This window comes from Phaethon aethereus, assembly GCF_964289735.1.
Source record: "Phaethon aethereus genome assembly, chromosome: 7".
NCBI classification, from domain to species: domain Eukaryota; kingdom Metazoa; phylum Chordata; class Aves; order Phaethontiformes; family Phaethontidae; genus Phaethon; species Phaethon aethereus.
In genome coordinates this window covers 38,798,309-38,819,491 of record NC_138583.1, presented here as the reverse complement: position 1 = coordinate 38,819,491, position 21,183 = coordinate 38,798,309, and the positions used below count along the sequence as shown (strand labels likewise).

Here is a 21,183-nt window from a genome sequence, read left to right as displayed (position 1 = left end):
AACAGATCATAATGAAATAAAAAAATTTGAGATTATCAGCAGTCTACTCTTCCACCTCTTCCACCTCTCTCTATTAGTTACTTTTCTGGAAGTATAACAGGAGCTCTACTTTTTTATAGGAGCTGTTTCAGCGCATGAGGACATTCATCTGCAGCAAAGGGGCTTCCAGACTAGTGCTCTGCCTGCATTGCTGGGGCCCCCCAAATTGGAGTTCTAGTAAATGAAAGTAACAATGTGATTTCTCAAAAAAAAAAAAAAATACCTATTGATGCAAATACAATATTTCACGACTTTTCTTCTTCTTATTAATCCAAGGACAATTTTGTTTTAAATGCATTTGATCCAAGCACCAAGAAAAGATGAGAAAATGCTGTGCTGGTCACGGGCATATGAAGGTCCTATTTTATTCAAGGCAACAGAACATAGAAATGTTGAGACATAAAAGTCTCTCTTCGATGACAGACTTAGGGAGCATGTGGCAACAGCCAGGTGAAACGATTCAGGGCACAGAGCTCATTCACAACCTCTGTCCAAGGCTGCGACGGCGCCGGGAGCCCGGGGCACTGTGGGAGACACCACAGCACTTCGGCAAACGTCGAGTCTATCATCCAGAAAAGAGAGGAGGAAGAGTCAGAGAGGCTCTGTGGAGGTCTGGCTGGGACAAGGGGAAAAAAGTCTTTCCGGGACATTCTCTCACCATGTCGCTTCGTACCATCCACGTTTCAGAGAGATGTCAGATCCAATCTTGGCAGCAAATGCAGTGGGACTTTTTGTTTCCTCTGGAACGGTGTTCTTCATTGTCAGCAAAGACCGTTTCGCTCTTCACCAGCTCCGCACACGGCAGCGGGGTTTAGAGGAACTCAACTGCAGTCAAAGTTTCATCGAGATTGAGGTGAAAGGCAGTTTGATTTCATAGGGAGCGAGCACGAAAAGTGCTCCTGGAAGACCCGAGTGTGCTTCTTGGTTCTTTTTACTCTGCTACTGAGATATTTTACTAAGTTGTTTAATACCATCCAAAAATGTGCCATCGAAAGCACCTTTCAGGATAAAGACTACATTTTTAGTTGTCTGCCCTTCAGTGACCACTGATCGAAACACTGGTTTTCAGACCTTGCACATATGACTTTAATGGAAAAAGAGTGCAATATCCATTTATTTGCACACGCGTGAAGAGTAATACGTGGCTATAGCCTACTGTATCTACACTGCCAGCCCTCATCAGCCCCAGACTGCAGTGCCCAAAATGCTCCATGAAGGACCTGATTTAATGCCGGGAAGATCCTGCAGCCCCTCATACCTCTCCGGGTGCCACCAGCATCTTTTGCAAATGATGACCTTGTGGTTCAGATATTCAGAAGTCTTGTTGGCAAATACTACAGCAGAGTAAGCCGTGGTGGTGCTACCCAGGCCTAATGCTTATGAAGGGCAGAAAAACAGTATCATCAATGAAGAATTTGGGTGGTGAGGGCGTGGGAATTTTGTTAATTTTCGAATCATACTTACATTTAAAATTAAAATGAATGCAATTCTAGCCATTATACACTCTGAGATAGGTTTTTTCTTTGCATCTGAAGAATTAAAAAGTGCTCTTACATGCAGTAGGGATAAAAATGCATTTAGTACAGATGCTAAAAGAAAGCATATCAGTGAACTGCAAAGTGATTATGTTATACCCTTGGGCAAAAAGGCTGTCATAAAATTTCAAAACAAGATGTGAGAATCTAGGACAGTTCTGCTGTTGGGTCACAATATTTGCTTTGCAGGCACATTCTTTATTTTCTAGTGATAAATTAAATTGTGACATTTCTAGTATCAATTCATCCACTGTCACTGGAAATATGTGGAAAAGCCTGACTGGATTTGGGAAGAAGAGGGGAGGTTGTAACAGCAGAACGTGTTAGATACAGGTCAAATAGAGTCATTGAGTAAGTGAAATGGGGGAACATGAGCACTTCTGGCTTATGCTCAAACGCAGACCTCTTCAACTAGTTACTTGTTATAAACAAAATCTGAAGTTTTGTCTCTGTTATTCACATTAGACCCCCACAGAAGCGTAGGGCTATTGATTAATAAAGCCATTTCAGACACAGGAGATGCACTAGAGAGAGGTTCCTCCAGAAGGCAATTCTAAACATCTAACGCTGAACCATCCCCCGGAGAAGTCCATTCTGCTCCTCTCCTGCTCCCCCCTATTTTTACTTTATCTTTTTTTAAAAAAAACCCAAACAACAAACAAAGCAAACCGAACAAAAATACTTGCAAGGGTCTTGGTCACATTCCAATGGGGAAGAAAAAATTTTGAAGTCATCTCTGCAACTGGAAAGTCTTTTTCTGCACAGCATGGGACAGCCTATAGTTACACAGTGGTGACAGTCTTTGGGACTGATTCAATTTCTGCATGTTTAATAGAATAAGTGCGATATCAAAATACCATATCTACAGGCTGTGCACATTGCAAGAGGAGTAAAATGGCACCAGTATACCCACACAAACCAGTTTTTCTTAATAACTAAAACGACTGCCTAATGTGGTCAAGGACTAAGACACGGCTGCTGCCCACACCCATCGCCAAGGAAGCCAGTCAAGTGCAATCAAATGGCTATATGCAGCATTTTGAGGCATTCCCCACCCCCTCCAAAATATCTACTATGCACAACAAACCTCCAAAGTCAGCAGGAATAGAGCTAATCCTATAGCTGAGAGGGTAATTTCAAAAGGTAATTGATGTCTTTTTAACCTAGAACTGTCAAACTGTATTGAGAATAATAGAGCCTGACAAGTCTAAAGTTAAAAGAGAAATTGTAAGATTGATCTACTTCGGGTTCTGAATTTTAACGCCAAGTTGGCCTTGCACTTTTATCAGGACGGCATGAAACAAATATTTCCCTGTAAATAAAGGAGAGGAGGAAAAATGGTCTAATGCTTAAAACAAAACCCAAAATATTAAAAAAACCAGGTTTTCCCCTTAACTTTGTCAGAATGGTTGAATCCCATTTCTCTTAACAGCTACAACGTGCCTGATAAGAGCAACATGTTGGGAAGTCGAGGTCATCTAGAATGATAAAATCAAATCCATTTAAGTGAAAATGCTTTTAAATCTACCTTATGAGTATGTTACCACATTGACAACTTCTCTGTGCTGCAGAGAGGCAGATGTAGAGTTCTGCATTGAGAATTTAAGGGCTGATGTGACTAGAAGACTTGATTCAGTGGAAAAGAGACAAGAAAAGTCACAGAAAGCCATAGAAACTAGAGACCGTGTCCAGAGCGAAGAGCGGGATGCGAAGCTATCGAAAATTACAGGGTCACCTTTGCTTACGCCCCCAGCAATTCAGCTCCTCAGGTCAGGGGGATGCTCACCTTCCCTGGGTGGTTCAGCTTGAGAAGGAAAGAAGGGGGAGATGCCCAAACCTGGGAAGTTCTGGGTGGATGGGATGAACTAGGGAAAGGACCTGGTTTTCAAAGGGCTGAATGTCCGTACACGTGCCAGTGTTCAGACTGCAAAATGCACAGACTTCCCTTCCTCTAAATCCTTCCCGTTTGTGAACTAGACATTAAAGATATAAAAAACCTTACAGGCATTTAAAACAACAACAACAACAACAATAACAAACCATCCAAAAAACTGAGCTAAAATACAGCTTTAGGAATAACAAAGTAATGAAAAAGCTCTCACTGACTTCTTCTCACTGAAAAGGCACTCCCTATATACATTCACCTTTTTTTGCAATATAGAAGATACGCATACCTTTGTCATTATCAAAATCTAAATACCACACTGGAGTTGTTTATTTTGATAGGCTAGTTTAGATGAAGCAAAACGAAAACCCAAACACTAGCATGTAATCTTGTGTATCAATTCACAGGCAAATAATGCAAGACTCAGTTGCCAATACCAACTTCGGAATAACTCTGAAAGTTTAGCTCCCATTTACCCAGGCACCTTTTAGATTTGAGACTGAGCAGAAGGGAAAAATAAAAGCACTCGTTTTTAGGGGAATATTATCTAGAAAACTCAGGCGGTGGTTTCTATAATACAAGTATATCCCAGATATCGTTAGGGGTTTTCCCTAATGAAAGTATCTGTAATCCTAGAGCCTCCTTCCCCCCCATTTGGGTATGATACTTGATATTCTAAACACAATTATTTATAGTGGAGCTGTAATTTCAGTATTTCTAATGGTGAGTAAAAAGAAACACCTTGATAGCACGTTCCTGTTGCAGTCCTTATTTTAAGTATTGGGATTTTAAACACTGACCACCCCATGATGGTGGGAACTTAAGGCAGGTAATCCCATGAGGGCTGCACCAACCAGACTGGTAACAACTCCATCCCCTTTCCTCTTCTGAAGCAGCACTTCAAAGGAGGCAATTTTTCTCCCTCAAACAAATTCAGAGCAAAATAGCTGGATACCAGTTTCTAGGAAGGAAGGAAAGGCGGTGAACACTGTTTTTTCTGACAACACGCAGCGTACCCGTTACGGTTTGTTCAGCTTCTCTAGCCGCGTGCAAGACAACTCTGCAAGCAGCTTACGGTTTAAGTGATACAGCAATTATTTATTGGCTGACACACACAGAACACAGCTCGTACTTGCAGAGCCCCTTAGCTAAGCAAGGGTACAGCCGTTATCCCGACGGAGCAACTGGACCCTCGCCGTTGCCGAGTTGCCATCGCCCCTCAGCACCATCACCTGGGCGGCATCGATGTCCCGAGTGACTGACACCTTGGCCAAGGACTCCATGATCCACTGACTCCCAACCCCTTTCCCTGCTGGTATTTCGTTATTATTGTTATTTTTTCCTTTAGGATTTTACACCTTTCCACGCAAGTATTTTTTCTTCTTGAATACTGGATCTTGTCTCAGAAATCCTACGCCCAGCGCTGAGCTCCCTGGACCACCACTGGCTGAGCCCAAGGAGGGACAGGAGGTTGTGGCAGGGACACACACAGGGATGGGGTTACCCAGAGGAAGAGAAAGTGGGCAAAAATGTACAGAATGTATCTAAAATATTTTATAGCACATCTAATCCACTGAATTGCCAAAGCTCCTCTTTACGTGCAGTGGATGATGCATTAATTATTTTATAGGTAATTTCTGACCCATCATCATAACGATAGAGCCAAATGCTTGAAAAATCATGATGAGCACTGGTGATGAAGCGCTTTGGATGGTGCACTCACACCTTTCCCAGTTCATTATAAATGAGAGGAACAGCACTCTGGCAGAAATCCTGCAAAACAAATGAAATTTTAACCTAACGCACCTTACAGTTTCCGCTTTCCCATCTGAAAGTAAACCCAGAGGTTAGGAAATAGAGATAAATTTGCCACCTACTTTTTTCTACCCACTCTCAACAGCCTTTCCTTCCCACTGCCCTGTTGCCCACCCTTCCCCACTCCCCACGCAACGCACGGGTGCCGCAGCACCTCGCGGGGAGCTGCCAAACGCTCGCATCGTTTCTCAGCACACACAACGGGAGCATGTGCTCTACTTTGTTTTCCCACTAGCTCTGCTCTTGCCTGAAGGTGCCTTCCTCTGCTCCATCATTTTGTTTTAAGAGAGAAGAGAAATGCAAGCGACATGCATTTTATAGCCCCACTACAGGTAAATTATCTGGTAAAATAGGTAAGCACTTGGCTTTCTTCCCTTTCATTTTTCTTATCGAGAAAATAAAACGCAGCGAGTACACTGATTTATTATTATCAGCATATGTGTAACACGAGTACCATTTGATACCGTATCTGCCGGCATAAATCCTTGTCTGAGCGACCGAACCCCCTTCCATGCGGTTTGAGGTTCCCCCTGAACCTCTGCCTCCCAACTACACCAACTTTTTGCCAGGAAAAAAATTTCCTACAGCCCCACATCTCCACTGGGAGAGTTCCCATGGCCATGCCCAGGCTGGGGGGTACCATTCCCAAACCTGATGAAGGCTCCAGCATGGGGCCACGCTGTGGGCTCAGCCCTTCCTTGGGGGCAAGGGGGGCCCGCAGGGATGATGTGTGGCACGGCACGGCACGGCAGCCGGCAAGAGCAGAGCCAGGCACACACAGCTCATCCCTTGGAAAGCCAAACGTCCCCACGCTCCTGCCCACAGGGTAACAGGGGTGGGTGAAACCACGCCAAAACTGCACACCCTCGTTTTTATGAAACACACCTTGCACTTTTCCCTTTTAAGAATTTTCCCTCATTAAATAACAGAACTCAAGGAGGGAAAGGAAGGAGAAAGGGGAGGAAAAAAAAGAACATCCTAAATGCAAACGCCGCTATTTTAACAAAGGAGGAAGCCAGGCTCTCGCTCCCACACGGGGCTTTGTGGTCACTGGTCGCTGCCAGCCAGCTTGTACCACCGGCTAATGCTCGCTGTCGGCCAGAAACAAGGAGCACTGCAGAAAAATAGGTACCACGCGGAGCCTTCGGGGTTTTTTAGTGATGCTACAACGGCCTGCAGGAAAGGAAAGCATCCCCGCTGAACTCGGGTAACTCTGCATCAGCTCACGCCGCCGGAGCGCGGCACAGCTCCGGGCCCAGCAGCCCCCTCCTGCCTGCGACGTGCCGGGGCGCGGTCCCGGCCGTGGCATCAGCCTTTCCACTAACACGGAGCTGGCACTTCTCCTGCCGCTCTCGGGAAGAGCCTCGTGGGCACCAAGCATGCGGGAGAGAAAATCACGAGCAAAACACAGCCCCCCGTGCCGCAGGGACGGGCACCGGTGTGGAAGTCAGTGCTGCCCTTGTGAACAAAGCACCACGAGCAGAACACCCCAGCCCGAACCGAACACCCAGCCCCAATCCTCGTTTTGCTTCCAGTTACCTCAGTAAGTCTCCGCAGCCGAGCTGAAAGCAGCCTCGTTCTCCATTATGCCCAAATTATTACTTTTTTTTATTTCTTAAAGCACTTTCTAATATCAGATGGCAATTTGCAGTTAAATCAAAGCCTTGTCAATAAGGATAAGGGTTATCCTTATTGATAATAAAATCCAAAGCATCAAGAATCGAGACTGATCGTCATCAAGAACTGACTCATCATCACTCAAAGTTGACTTTTAAAACTAAACCAAACTTTATTACTGTTTACACTTACTTGTAACTTGGGCATTGGATTAATTTTTTGGAGAAACAGTCCTTTATTTTAAATAAAATCAAAATGCGGTTCACTTTGTATAGCCCACTGATACCAACAGTAGTTTTGTCTGAATAACTCTTGAATGAAAATTAGTTATTGAGGCAAACAGCACATGTGCTTAATGATCACTGAACTATAAAAAAATTATTTTATAATACTATATTGTTGTAGTGTATAGGAGGAAGAAACCAAGCTTTTATGGCAAGACTTCTCCTTAATTCCACCAACACTTTAGGAAGGCAACCTCACCCCCTTCGGCAGAAGTATTACATCTGTACCAGGGAAAACACGGAGGCAATACAGAAATGACGGGTGCAACTGCTGCGGACGTAAACTCAGCACTAGCCCTGCAGTTTCGTTATCCTGAGGATGCTCAATGGCTACCCTTGCACGGGTGAAATATTAGCGAAAGGACGCCAGGCTTTGCCCGCGGCGATACCCGTGAAGGGTCGACTTCAGCGGACTTGGCAGAACCGAGCGGTAGCGTAGGAGAGGATTTACGTCTCCTCCTTGACGTCTCCTTTTCGCTTTTAAAGAGCAGAGGTGCAAATGCTGCGAGATCAGCAGCGCTTCACGCTTTGCAGGTCTTTCGGAGACCTGGCCTACCTTAAGACGTGATTTCTTCTACCGACCCTACACAAGCACCATGTCTCCGGAAAACCTCACACCAGAGGAAGGAATCCACTTTCCCAAAGCCACTTTTCTGCCATCCTGAGCGCCCCACCGAGCCGCTGCGGCGAGAGCCAATGCCGACTTCTCTCCCGAGGCTTCTGACGCAAGTTTCCGACGTGCTCAGCCCGTCCCGCGGGTTATTGTGTACGTTACTGCACGTACTCACGGCCCCGGCGCCCGTTTCAGACACCGCACGCAACAGGGGAGGATGGTCCAGCACAAAAGCGTGGTGCAACCCTCCACAGACCTCTGCTCACCTCCACACGGACCATGAGGGTGGCAATTAAAGACACTAAATTATTTTTTCCAAAAATCTTCTATTTCTAGGCTTTTTTTATTATTCTCCCTTGAGGAGCAAGTTCACAATAATGAGCTGCATAGAAGAACGACGACAACAAATATATTTGCCAATTGCACACGGTAATAAACTCATGGAATGAAGTTTATAACCAGTAGACTGAGACATCATTGACAGCCAGATCTCTCGGGACAGGCCTCCTGTAACACTAGTAAGTAGCAGATAGCTACCTCATCTTTTGAAAGAAGGCATTTTTCTCTTCAAATTTTTGAATTTATGGTTGATATATTTGGATTTTTTCTCTGATAGATTTTGAGCACGTGTGATCGCAACGCAGGAAAATACATATAATTTTCAGAGAAGTAATAATTACAGCTTACGTGAACTTCCTGCACTGTGATGACTTCTTCGCTTGCCATGAGAACGCACTTCCCAAACTAACGTTCATAATGTTAAATTCGGTGTTAATAAGCGTTTTAAACTGCAGTAGTTTATGCAAATCTAAGAAGTGTTTTGCCTAGACCAGAGCTGGTAGGGTTGTTTTACCTCTCAAACTCTTAAACTTCTACATTAGTCGTTTGCGCTTCAACACAGCACATGTGTCAAACTGCTCTAAAATGGTGCCTGGGTACCTATTCAGTTCCACAGGCTATTTAATATTCTGCTAAACATTTTTTTTTAGCAGACATGTTTTTTGTAGTTCATTTTCTGGGTTCTCCACTGTCGGTGCAGTGATCCGTTACTGCTCGTAGGAATGATGGAGAAAGAAAACTCAATTTAAATCGGGATTACAGTGCTGAGGAAATGTAAGCACAGCCATAGGAAAATAAGGCCGGAGAACAAATATAAAACTTGGAAGATCAGCCAACAACAGCAGCATACACAAATAATGCCTTACCTATAGGAAAACAGTGTCACATTTGGTTTTGTCTATGTTTTCTCTTTGTGAAGGTCTCCCTCAAATGTTGATGACCCCATATATTCCCCTCTGATGCAAACTGGCAGAAGGCCACAGCTTTCAATAACTGCAGAACCAGCATCTTTTCAAGCATCTGTGAAGGAACTAGACCTACTGGTCTGGAAATGTGTCAGCGACCAACAATGCTTATTCTTGGTGATAATGAGGACAATTAGAGGCTCCAAGTTTTTTAATATCATGCGAGGCGAATCACTCAAAGAACATGGGGGAGGCAACTGGGTGAGGACATCTCTGTCGTGATAGACAAAGTGCGAGGCAGCACACACCACCTTTGGGGACCACGCAGATATTGCCCCAAAAGCATTTTCAGAGGCTTGAAGAATCTTGAAGATTCAAACACCATTTGGGTTTCTTGTACTTTAAGGGGAAAAAAATCTGAAAAATGGAAATGGGAGCATCTACCAAGGAGGCTAAATACCAGGAGAAGGTGTTGATATGGGCAACTTATGGAAATCTGCCTTGAGCTCCAACTCAGAGGAAGCTTTATAATAATAATTTGCAAATGTTAGCAAATAAAGCACATTAAACATAAGCTGTGAGTGAAGAACATGAAGTTTCATCACTGAATCTGTAGCATTAATATGGTATGGCCAATGTTCCTCTGTTTAGTTCCCCAGCTTGCAAGAGAGTTTGGGCTGCAAACACGGAAGTTCAACAGCATCAGAGCCAAACTGTGCAATGAAAAGCTGAGTGAATGGCCAAAACAATATGGGTTCAACCCAAACCAGCAACATTTCACCACTCATAAAATCTCTCCAAGTTTGGGATGGCAGAGACAGGGAGTTTGAGTAGCAATGAATCTGAGATGGTCAGCTTGGATTCAGAAAACCATTAAATCAATGCGTAGCTGTAACAAGACAGCGCAAGGGAATGGAAACCCTTGGCTAAATGCAACACGAGATTGAATGGAGTCACCGTCCCAACTCAGCCTCACAAGGGCGTCAGTACGTGTCCTCAACACACCGCTCCAGAGCCAGCTCGGTTAGTTGTGAAATGAGTTATTTAATTCAGTAACTTTGCATCAAAGCGCTAGAATGCAATACCACACACATTGGAAATTAAAAAAAATTAAGTCTGCCATTTGATAGAGAAACCTAATTTACAGTAATTATTCATGTCTGCAGAATACATATGACAAAACCGAGGAAAATTAAAAGTCCTATAAATAGCCTCACTAGAGAACAGCTGGTTAGATCCCATACAATAACCAAGTATTTATACCCATCCACATTTCTGCATCATCAAGAAGACGGCAACTGCAACCCTGAAATTCAGTTTAGATCCATGAAAAGTACAAAAGGACAATGAGAGGAAATTGAAATGTCAGAGCAGCTGGACCTCAGGCTTCCCATTACCGCCCTAATGCCGAAAGCTGGGGCTAAAGGAAAACCCTTTAGGAATTTCAGTGTTCACTACCACTCAAGTGCTCGGTCTTTTTTTCATGGACATATTCTACACCTGCTACTACAATTTATTGCTTTGTCACAAGGTAAGGTGTAGTTGCAAATTGAAAAATGCCTTACCCAGTTTGTGCAGAGGGATGCAGGCAGCCGCAGCCTGGCCCCCCGGCAGCACGGTGCTGAGCGGGCACGAAGCTTGGCACCTTCAGCTCCCACCCTCCCGGGAGACCTCCTCCAGCTCAGGGCTGCTCCCACGGCTCTTGTCCACGTGTGCACCCTGAGCGTCTCACACAAAATTTAAATACATTGAGCAAAAACGCAGACAACTGATCAACGTGGCATCTCACAAGACACAGTAACAGTAAGCAAACAAAAAGGTGTCCTGCATTTCCTTAATAAAAAACCAAAACCCAAACATTTTTTATTGTGAAAAACCACAAAGAACTTGAACAAGAGACGGAGAGAAGCTGGACAAGGCATCGTGTCTCTCCAGTAAGGGCTGAAAGGCAATGGAAAGGGCAACCTGTTTCCCGGCCGCACGCGTTTCTGACAGTTACAGACGATGAACAGCAGCATCTCTGTGAAACACAGCAAACGCACACATAACGTACCAGGTCCAGGAAAAACAATCTCTGCCTTACCTCCTCTGCCTTCAGCTTGGGGATAAAATACTTTGGTTTTCTTCAAAACGGCATCCAAAAATATTCCAAAGCCCAATGCAGGATGGTAACTGATGGATCAGAAGAGGAGGATGACTCCTATTACACCGTCTGCTGTCTAACTCTGGTCTACGTATATTTAAACATCAAACCAGCTGTAACCTTTGTAAGGAATTTTCTGCTTACTTCACCTGATCGTGTCAAATACGTATACAAGAAAGGACTAGTTTATCCAAAGAACCTTTAATAAAAATAGGTAATTGTAAACATCCATCACAGGACAACTGGGATCAACACCACCACATCGAGCTTCTGGCATAGAATGGTCCCCCAGAAGTTCACAAGAATCAACAGGGAAGATGTCTAGCGTGAAGCAAAATGGTGGACACTTCAACTAGTCAATGAAGTGAGATATTTTACATTAAAAAATGTGTGTTTAGATGTGTGTGCATGTATACACATATGCATGTACAGTCACACAAATCTCTTATACATCCTAAACATATATATGCACTGCAAACTTTTTATCATTTTTCTCTGTAAAGGCACATATCACAGATATCCATGGTAAAGAAAAATAACTCTGTTAAGACAAAACCAAATTTACAAACATTTTTACATTCAGCATTTGTGATATCATCAAAGACATTGCAGTAATCATAAATGCCAGTTAAGGAGACTGGCTTAAGAACTGACCTTTGCATTGAGCTTCCCACTGAAACTAAATTTTCTTAAAAACCAAACAATTGCTGCCCAACAAATCTTTTGTGGTTTTGCATGGGACTGATGGGAATTGATGTGTGCACTTGTGAAAATTACCCTCTCATTCCCAAGCTAAGACTCAGAGAAATGGTATTAAGGGCTTCTCCTTCTCATATTGGCACTGTAAGTTAACTTTCAGTAAGTAAATTCAACCTAACTTTCAAGAAGTAAAAATTACTGGCCACTGAAAATCTGTTTTCTCGTACTATCTAGAAACTTGACACCTCTGAATTTCTTCTTTCAGGAAAATTTTTGTTGCAAAGCCTTGTGGTATTGCTCTCAAGTCTGAGTGAAGGGATGGCATTTGGGGGCAGGTTAATCCCTGCGCAGTAGCACTTTATCTTAAATGGCGAAAACCTGGCCCCTGTGGATCCTGCTAATGCTCTGGACAAGGTCTACTATGGAGAACATGGAGGGGTCACCTTTCCTAGCAGCTTTCCTTTGGCATCCTCCTGTAGCAGAAATACTGATTTGAATGAAGTCTGAATGGGGACCTTTGGGCATGGAGGCACCAGGAGAGCTGGCAGGAGGATATAGTGGCATCTGGACCAGGTCACCCCAATCCCACCACATCCACATGCAGCTACCTAAGGCATCGAGGTAGGTAAAGCAAAAGATTCACTGAGGTCATTAAGGTATGACAGTGGGAAGATGAAGAGCAGAACTGGAACTGTACAGAATCCTCATCAGGTGGGGAGACGACATTGAATACATGGAGTGTTGCTTAATGAATTCCCACAAAAATAGGAGAGACACAAGATCACAGCCACCGCCAACTCCCAAAGGGAACTCAAGGGCACATCCAACAAGAAGCACGTGTTCACCAACCTCAGAATAGCGCAGGAGACGGGATGCAGACTTCACAGCAGGCACCTCTTGTCCTCTACATAACCGCAAGCAACCCTGGACCCATCACCTGGACACACATGCCTCGACCCTTGTGAGCACATGAGCATGACAGAGTAAATAGAAGTGATAGCAATGTAGTTAAAATCAAATAACATTGTTTTTCTGTACTGTCTCGTACCGAGCTCTTCTGCACTAGCTCACCTTTCTGCAAACGACGTCACAAGGAATCCATATTGCACTGGGATGCTCTGACACAACAGCACTGGGGTACAAAGAAAGAGCATACCACAGGAAAAATAACAGTCTTCGCAGGATTGCTCTCTGCTTACAGACTGTAAATTAATTTGTTTCTGGATTTGCTGAAGTGTGTTTTCACAACACTTTGAGGAGGGTAACGATTTGTTCTGGCTGGGTTTTACACAACTTACAGCCTAGAAGCTGTTAGACTGTAAAAATGGTGACAATTTGGGTCTGAAAGTGAATCTGAGAGTCCCAGTCTCAGCTTGCATATTTGTAAAACATACACACAGATGAGATTTAGAATTTGTACTGCAAGATCAATTTGAAAGTGCAGCTCTTGTTTGAGGAGTCTTGCAGGGCCAAATTATAACACTTGCATGAGGACAGGCATTTGCTAAGGACGTGTGAAAACAAACACATTATCAGAAATACAATTTACAGCACCCAGTTAAAGGGCCATGTGAAAGCCTCTTCCTATCCTTTAGAAAGTAAATGGAACAGAAAAGAGGAAAACTCACCAGCATCCCAGCGCAATCTCCCGCACAGTAACAACAGCAGTCTCTAAAGCATTTTTCAATTAAATGGAAGACTTATAGAATTAAAGTTGTAACACATTATTGATCGTCTACAGAAAGAGTATCTGATCAACTGTATCTAAGAATCCTTCCCAGCTTTTTCCTCTTGAATGGAGATTATACTAATAACAAAACAAATAGGGAATATAAAACAGTAATTTCTGAGCCACTCCGGTAGCTGATGTTATCTCACATTGCAAGAAAAAGCATGTTCATTTGATCCGAAGCGACATGATGGTTTAAGACAAAATTATGAGAATATATAATTGACCATTTGCAGCACTTTTTAAGAGAAGGGCAATCTTTCTGCCTTTGTAAGAATATAATTGTTTTACTGCTGCGCAAGTCATGCTTTTGCCTGCTACTTACATCATGTAGCAGCTACTTGAGGTACAAAAAACTACCTAAAACTCATCTGTTTCCTTAAGTGCTCAGCAACAGATAACTTAAAAGATAAGTCAGCTATCATGGATATTGACAGCATACAAAGATGGATGTTTCTACTGCTGATATGTGTTTTATCTCAGCACTACATATATGCAGGAACAAGCACACCAGTATGATGAAAGACTTCAGCTTTATCATGGGGTCCCCCAAAATTGTTCAGAAAAAAAGAAAGTAAGTATATATGTAGCCCTCTATAGAGTGCAACAGTTCCTGAGATCCCACAGTGAGGATCAAAAATACCAAGGAAATGTATTCATTTTCTCAGACAAGTTTTTAAAATAGCATTTTATTTTTTGAGTCAGTGGTATATTTAAAAACAATCTACCATAAGAGTAAAAAGATTGTAGATAGTAAAAAAAGAAAGCGTGATGACAATAAAAAACACTAGAGTATAAAGTTAGTTTCTTTCCTCCCTCCCAACACCCCATCCCATCATTATCCAATATATCTCAGAGCCTAACAGCTGGAAAAAAAATTGTGGTTTTTTTTACACTTTCAGCAATTAGGAAATTAAAAATAAGTCAGGCATTCTTTGCAGGTACATTAATTCATCATTACATGAAAGCAGGCACCATAAAAATTAAAACATTCTAAAAACCATCATATATACAAACGCTGTACAGAATGATGGCACAAGGACAAAGTGATTCCATTCAGTTCATCCTAATCCACATGAAATATTACACATTAAAGAAGAAAAGAAAAAGTTCTTCCCATTCCTGTACTCAACCGCCAGGTTCAGAACGACCAGGAGTCTCCTGTCTCCTACTCTGTTTCTTTTCCTGTAGCTCACGCCCGTCAGCAGCTAAGGGGTTTCCTTGCCTTACCCATTGATCAACACCCACAAGAACGGCCAACTGAATGAAAATGGAACTTACTGATCACCAACGACTAATTTTACAAAGCCCTTTAGCAATCAGTTTATTTGTAATATAGAACAATTAAAGAGAAGGCACATTTCACACATAAGCTGTGTCTGATTTTTAGCCCTGGGCAGAACCATTATTTGGGGAAATCCTATGGCAGCTTCTCCTCACTGTGAAGCCTCCTCCAACGTGCACTGAATTCAATGTGAATATCGTCATCGATTCCTATATACACTGAGATTAGGTACAAAATACTCAGCTCATTTCAAACTCCACAGCTACCTAAATGCTTTACGTACAAAATATTCAACTCTCATTTTAATCTCCACAGCTATCTATGTGCCTGTAGTCATTCAGAAGAAGCAGGGAGAAGGTTTAGGAAGAGGGTTCTGTCAGTTGATAAACGCCTCCTGGTCTCAAGTAGAAATCCAGATTTCTTCCAAGTTACAGGAGGGAATAACCCCAGAAAGAGGGGTGATGTAGTGTTGTTTCCCACACACAGCTAGAAATGGATTTCTTACGGAGTTAGAGTCATTGCACTAAATGTTAGATACTGCACGCCTGAATGAGGTAAACGTTATATACCATAAAATACTTAGGGAAATGAATTGTTACAGCTTTATCTTTGGAAAAAAATGCTTCCTTCTTCACTGGACAATCCCAGAGTCAACAGAGGTTTGCTTCCGAGTCGTCTTTGGAGGCGGAGGCGGGGGAGTCTTGCTGGGGAGCGGAGGCGGCAGGTGCTGGAAGAAAGCAATTTTGATAGACCGTGTTAGCAAGGAATGGATCCTTGAAACATTTGCTGGTTCATATGTACCTGTGAGAGACAATGAGCAGGTCTGTAGCCACCTGACTCCTGAAAGCTTCTCCGCAGGAGTTGCTACTATGAATACTGAATGCTCTTGGCTGTTAGCTTAAAATATAACTTTTACTTTTGACAATGAAAAAAATTCTCAAAGGTTCATGATTAATTAGCTCAGTATTTCAGGAAAAATCTTTTGAAAGCACTGGAGAAGTTTATAATTCCCCACTTTATATCATGATAGGATATTGATTTCTTGGTCTGTATTGATTGCCCTCAGCCTCTATGCACTACAGAGCTTAAAGTCCAAGTTGAAGCAACGGCTTCATTGCTTTTCCAAAAAATGTATTTTGCACATTTAAAACACAAACAATTAAAAAAAAAAAAGAAAATAATTTAAAGACAGAATTAACTTGCAATTTACTATTACACGTTCAGTTATAATTAAAATATTCAAAACAGAAATCCAGACTGTTCAAATATACATATTTTAAATCACTTCATGTATCATACAACAGAACAAGAGCACTCTGGGTTAGATTCACCAGCTAATTGGACAAATGAAAAAAGTAATTATGGAAATTAAGACTTTTTTTCCTAACGTTCAATCATATCTATGATAACATCTGTTTCGGAAGGAGCTTGAAAACACCGCAATTTGCTCACCCACTTGGCAGTCTGGGTTTCTACGGCCTGTTGGCTAGGCAGCCATCGCAGGCTTCCCACGGCTGCGCTGAGCCCGTACTGCGGGCAGCTACCACTACTACTGCAAAACAACTACTTTGTTTTCCTCCAAGCATAATGATGCTTTTTTCTTTCCACTTGTTTGAGGCTCAGCGTACCTGTCCTGCCTCACCCACCCCACGCTAAACCGCTGCTCCACGTGTGTCCTGGTTTCAGCTGGGATAGAGTTAATTTCCTTCACAGAAGCTGGTGTGAGGCTGTTTGGGATTTGGGATGAGAAATCGCTGATAACGCGCTGATGTTTTGGGTTGTTGCTGAGCAGCCAAGGACAGTCCAGCTCCTCGTGCTGGGCTGCAGCGAGCAGGCTGGGGGTGCGCGGGGAGCTGGGAGGGGGCACGGCCGGGACAGCTGACCCGGGCTGGCCACAGGGGTATCCCATACCATACGGTGTCATGCTCGGTATATAAAGCTGGGACGGAGAAGAAGGATGGAGTGGAGGGACGTTCGGAGTGATGGCATCTGTCGTCCCAAGAAACCATTACGCGTGATGCAGCCCTGCTTCCCTGGAGATGGCTGAACCCCCGCCCGCCCATGGGGAGTGGGGAATGGATTCCTCGTTTCGCTCTGCTTGCGTGTGCGGCTTTTGCTTTACCTGTTAAACTGTCTTTATCTCAGCCCACGAGTTTCCTCACTTTTACTCTTCCGATTCCCCGTCCCACCGTGGGGGAGTGGGCGAGCGGCTGCCTGGGGCTTGGCTGCCGGCTGGGGCTAAACCACGACACGCGCCAACACTCAAAGCTTTCCGCCGCGCACCACCTCGGCCGAACTTCCTCGCTCACCGCTACAAGAACAGCTCAACCACCTGACATGCCTTAGTGCTACGCTGCAGGTACTGCCTGCACAAAATAACGGATGATTTCTCAATCCGATAAGGAACCGGTACACAGGCAGCCGATAACCCACGTGAAAGCGCGGAAGAAAGAAGACCGTTCCGTTTCGAAGACTTCCAAAGCCGCTATCCCAAAAGAGGAGCGGTTCAGGTGACGCTGTGAGGCAAGGGGAGCCGGAGAGCCTGCTGACACTCCTGCAACCCGGCCACCAGGAGTTTTCAGGGAAGCGTAAGAGGGGAAGGAAGAAAGTATCTTTACTGTGACTGAACGCCCTCTTCTAAGTCAGCTTTTAAGGCAGCATCAAGTTACAAACCCAGTGCTTTTACTGGAGGGTTTTACTGATCGTAGACTGAACGGAAAGGTAAGACTGCACACGGGCAGGGCCAGGACGGCTGGATTTTTGCTGGAATATTTTTCCTGTACCCTACTTGGAAAGAAATCCTTTCCAATTTGTTTTACAGCTTCCCTCATCCCTCCCAGCTCTCCCCCACGGCAAACGAACAGGGATCAGAAGCTGCCGTCGGGTAAGCCGGGCCCTGAGCTTCCCTCCCCGTTTTGCCACTGTCCAAAACAGCGCGCCCAGAGCGCGGAGGGGCGACGGCCCTCCGCTCCCCATCTCCCCCGCCTCTCCGGCAGCACCACCAACGCAGCGACGCCTGTGCTCTCACCCTCCTCCTCGGCTACAGAAGGCTTTGTTACCCACTCGGACATCAGCCGGTTTTATCTGCTGGGTAAGAAACTCTGGAGCAAGAGCGAGGCGCGGGAGCCCGGGGTGCGCGGTCTGGAAAGCTGCATTCCCCGGCCTACCGGGGGGAAGCCTCCTCCCACCGACGAGGACAGCAATGGGCGAATTTGGCGACGGAGACTTTGACGTTCACAGTCGGGTTACAGTTTACACTAGCTCTTTTGAAGAAGCAACCAAATTGTTAAAAGGGTTGAGTCTTGAAAGAGCATTGCTGCCTGCAACGCACACCGAAGGCGACGCTGCTGAGTAAGCAGCGTTCGTTTTCCAGAACAGGCTCCGAACCGCTCTCTACGTATTCCTGACTTACAGTGGGACACAATGATCTCTGGGTCAGAAAACCAAGTCAACAGACTAATACGAAAAGCAGAGAAAATAAGAATTTTATTTTACTAAATGCAAAACTGTTTTGTTTTTTTTTTTAATTAAAATGCCACCGCTGATCTGTCTCTGTTACAGTCAGAACCATTAAGTATTTCCTCTACCTGACCAAACACTTTTCTCGACCTGGTATGATAAGTTAGCTCCTGAAGCCCTACTACGGCACCTGAATAAGAGCTGGTCTGTCAATGTTATTTAGCCGCACACATTCAGTTGTGACCTGCAGATTTCAAAATCTTTGGATTGCTTAGTTACAGTCACAGATCCAGGCAGGGGCTCTGGGCAAACTTTGGGAAACGCGCTGGTTTGCAGAACATCAGCATACAATATGCAAGAACTCCTCACGGAGATGACATTAATTTCAAAATTAAATAAATTGGGTGCCCCTCTAAAATACATTACAAAACATAAAAATTTCCACAGTGCTTTGCTCTCAGATGATATCTTTAACTTCATATTTATTACTAGAAAAAACTAACTTTGCTGATAGCATCATTTGTGAAAATCCATTTTGGATTTAAATAACAGTATATTGGCAATAATTCTCAATTCAATTAGATTAAAGGCATTTCTCAAACAAATGAGCCCTTCATATTGATCAGAGAACAATCAAATCAGCCCTGAAAACCTTCTTCTGAAGAACAGATACAATGCAAATACAATGAAAATAAGCTAAATATATATGCTATAAATAACAAGCACAAAACCTACCAGAGCTTAGATTCTGAAAGCAAATTAGGCAGAAAGAAATAACCGAGATAGGTAGATAATTATTATAATTGAATTTACAATTTCCATTAGAAAGTTGGATAAATTTAGTACATGTTCGCTTATATAGTAAGCTACCAATGAATATATTAAGTAGGATATGCAAGGCTCGTCGGGGCAACATTATTGAGAAATCAGCACGACAAAATGTGCCAATATGGAACTGGTGCGACTCCAAATCTAGCCATCACTCTAAGCGCCGAGACGTGCTCCCTTCTATTCCAGCGCAGGAAGAAATTCAAGTGCGCTTCCTCTCTCCCTTTAATATCACACTCAGAAAATTGTTACTAGGCTTATGAAGCTCATTTTGCTGCCGCTACCCCTTAGAAACTCTGAAATACAAAACCGAGTTTCCCCTGACTTTACATTTAATTAAGAGCCGCTTTGCAGAGTTCATATTTATGTTTCAGTGATTAATTGTGAACCCCCTGAATCTTGAAGCACGCTTTTCCTTTCCGACATAATGACAGAGACTGCTGGTTCACATTCAAACCTATTTTGGGCAGAATCCTTGACTCATGGGTACCTCAGGGGAAGCAGAAACCTTATGTAAAAGGCACAGCTGCAACACAGAAGCAATCTGTTCCTTCTGCTTCAGACATGAAATTGCTCCCATTTGTTTCTTTTTTCCCAATACAGAAAAGAATCAGGTTTAAAAACATTTGTCTCCATTCTCTTAGAGATATAAACTACACTACACTATACATGTTCAGGATGAAGTAAAAATCAATTAAAGAAGATGAAAAAATACATCTTTTTTTTTTACATTGTGAAGAAGCAAATTAAGATGCGAGAAATTTTTTTAATCAGAAAATACTATTAAAAAAACACCAATAAAAAATCAAACACAATTTGATTCCCAAAAATGGTCCTTGTGACACTGTAAGGGATTTATTCCTGTGTAACTACTTTTTTTTGAAATTAAATGGTTATCAATAGGGCAAACTATGGAGACCCAACCAAAACCACTTTAGTTTGAAGGATTAAGAGATCCAATTAGGTCAGAAGCAGTAGAAAGGAGACATATATAGGCTATCAACTACACAGGACTGCACAAACTCTTCCAAACACTGAGCTCTCAATTGCTCCTTCTCACATACGCCGTCGTTTTTCGCGCAGAGCCGAGGCCCCCGACAAGCAGCAACTTGCTTATTTGATACCTGCAATGGAAAATAACCCATGACGCGAGGTCTTGGGAGGAATGACGCTCCCACTCCGAGGAGAGATCAACCCAACTCCACTAATCTGAACCAAATTAGAGACGGTTTAAGCTAATCGGCTGTTTGACTCAGGGAGCGCGGGGGGGGTCTGCCCCGGCGCGCGCCAGCTGGGTTCGCCCACGGCTAACGCGGTTTTCCCGCTGCTGAACGGCATTTCTGCATGCGGAGGCTGTTAGTATTTCAGACCGTGCTGCCTAACTCGAATTTCAAAAGCACCGTTTTTCTGCTCTGGTCCGTACGTAAACAGATCTCAAGAATCATGAGCAATAGCCCCAGAATTAGGTTTAGGCTCCAGATTGAAACCGTGTTCCTTACTGAAGGTCCAGGCCCTGCGAGAGCAATAAACAAACGCATTTACCGACCAGCCAGAGCAAAACCCGCAGCCTGATCCCGCGTAGCGCCGAGGGCAGCGACACGGCCCTTTCCGAAACAAAACCAAGGGTGACACATCATGGGCTCTACATCTCCGGGCAGACAGCAGCAGAACACATTTTTCACTCAAAATCCTGTAATAAGCAGTGGCAGTCCATTGATTTTGAGACTTATTAAAAAGTGACTGTGAGCTTTTTAGAAACTGCTCGGCGAGAGCTTAACCCACCAAACCCCAGCCCAGCTGAGGCGGGAGGCGGTGGAGACTTTGTGCTGGAGGAAGGGCTTAGCAATGCTTCCCGTCTTCAACAGGCAAAAATAATGATCAGATGGTAAATAACCCCCAAATTTTTATTTTTTTTTCTTTTGGGCACATTATTATACTTCTACGCATTACAGAAAGCCTTTGGTCAGAGTCTGATTTTTAAAAATCCGGAGTATCACACAGAAGAGGA

At 43.7% G+C, this 21,183-nt stretch overlaps 1 protein-coding gene across 10 annotated transcripts in view; it reads right to left on the bottom strand.

Moving 5' to 3' along the window:
• Window positions 1-15,519: 15,519 nt before the first annotated feature.
• Window positions 15,520-21,183, bottom strand: part of DOCK1 (dedicator of cytokinesis 1) — a gene marked incomplete at its 3' end in the record, with an annotated part of 322,821 nt that continues 317,157 nt past the window's right edge. For all 10 annotated transcript variants that reach the window (XM_082001997.1, XM_082002000.1, XM_082002001.1 and 7 more), the window contains one exon: window positions 15,520-15,615. In XM_082001997.1, the coding sequence (XP_081858123.1) occupies window positions 15,520-15,615 (96 nt within the window). The remainder of the gene's footprint in view (window positions 15,616-21,183) is intronic.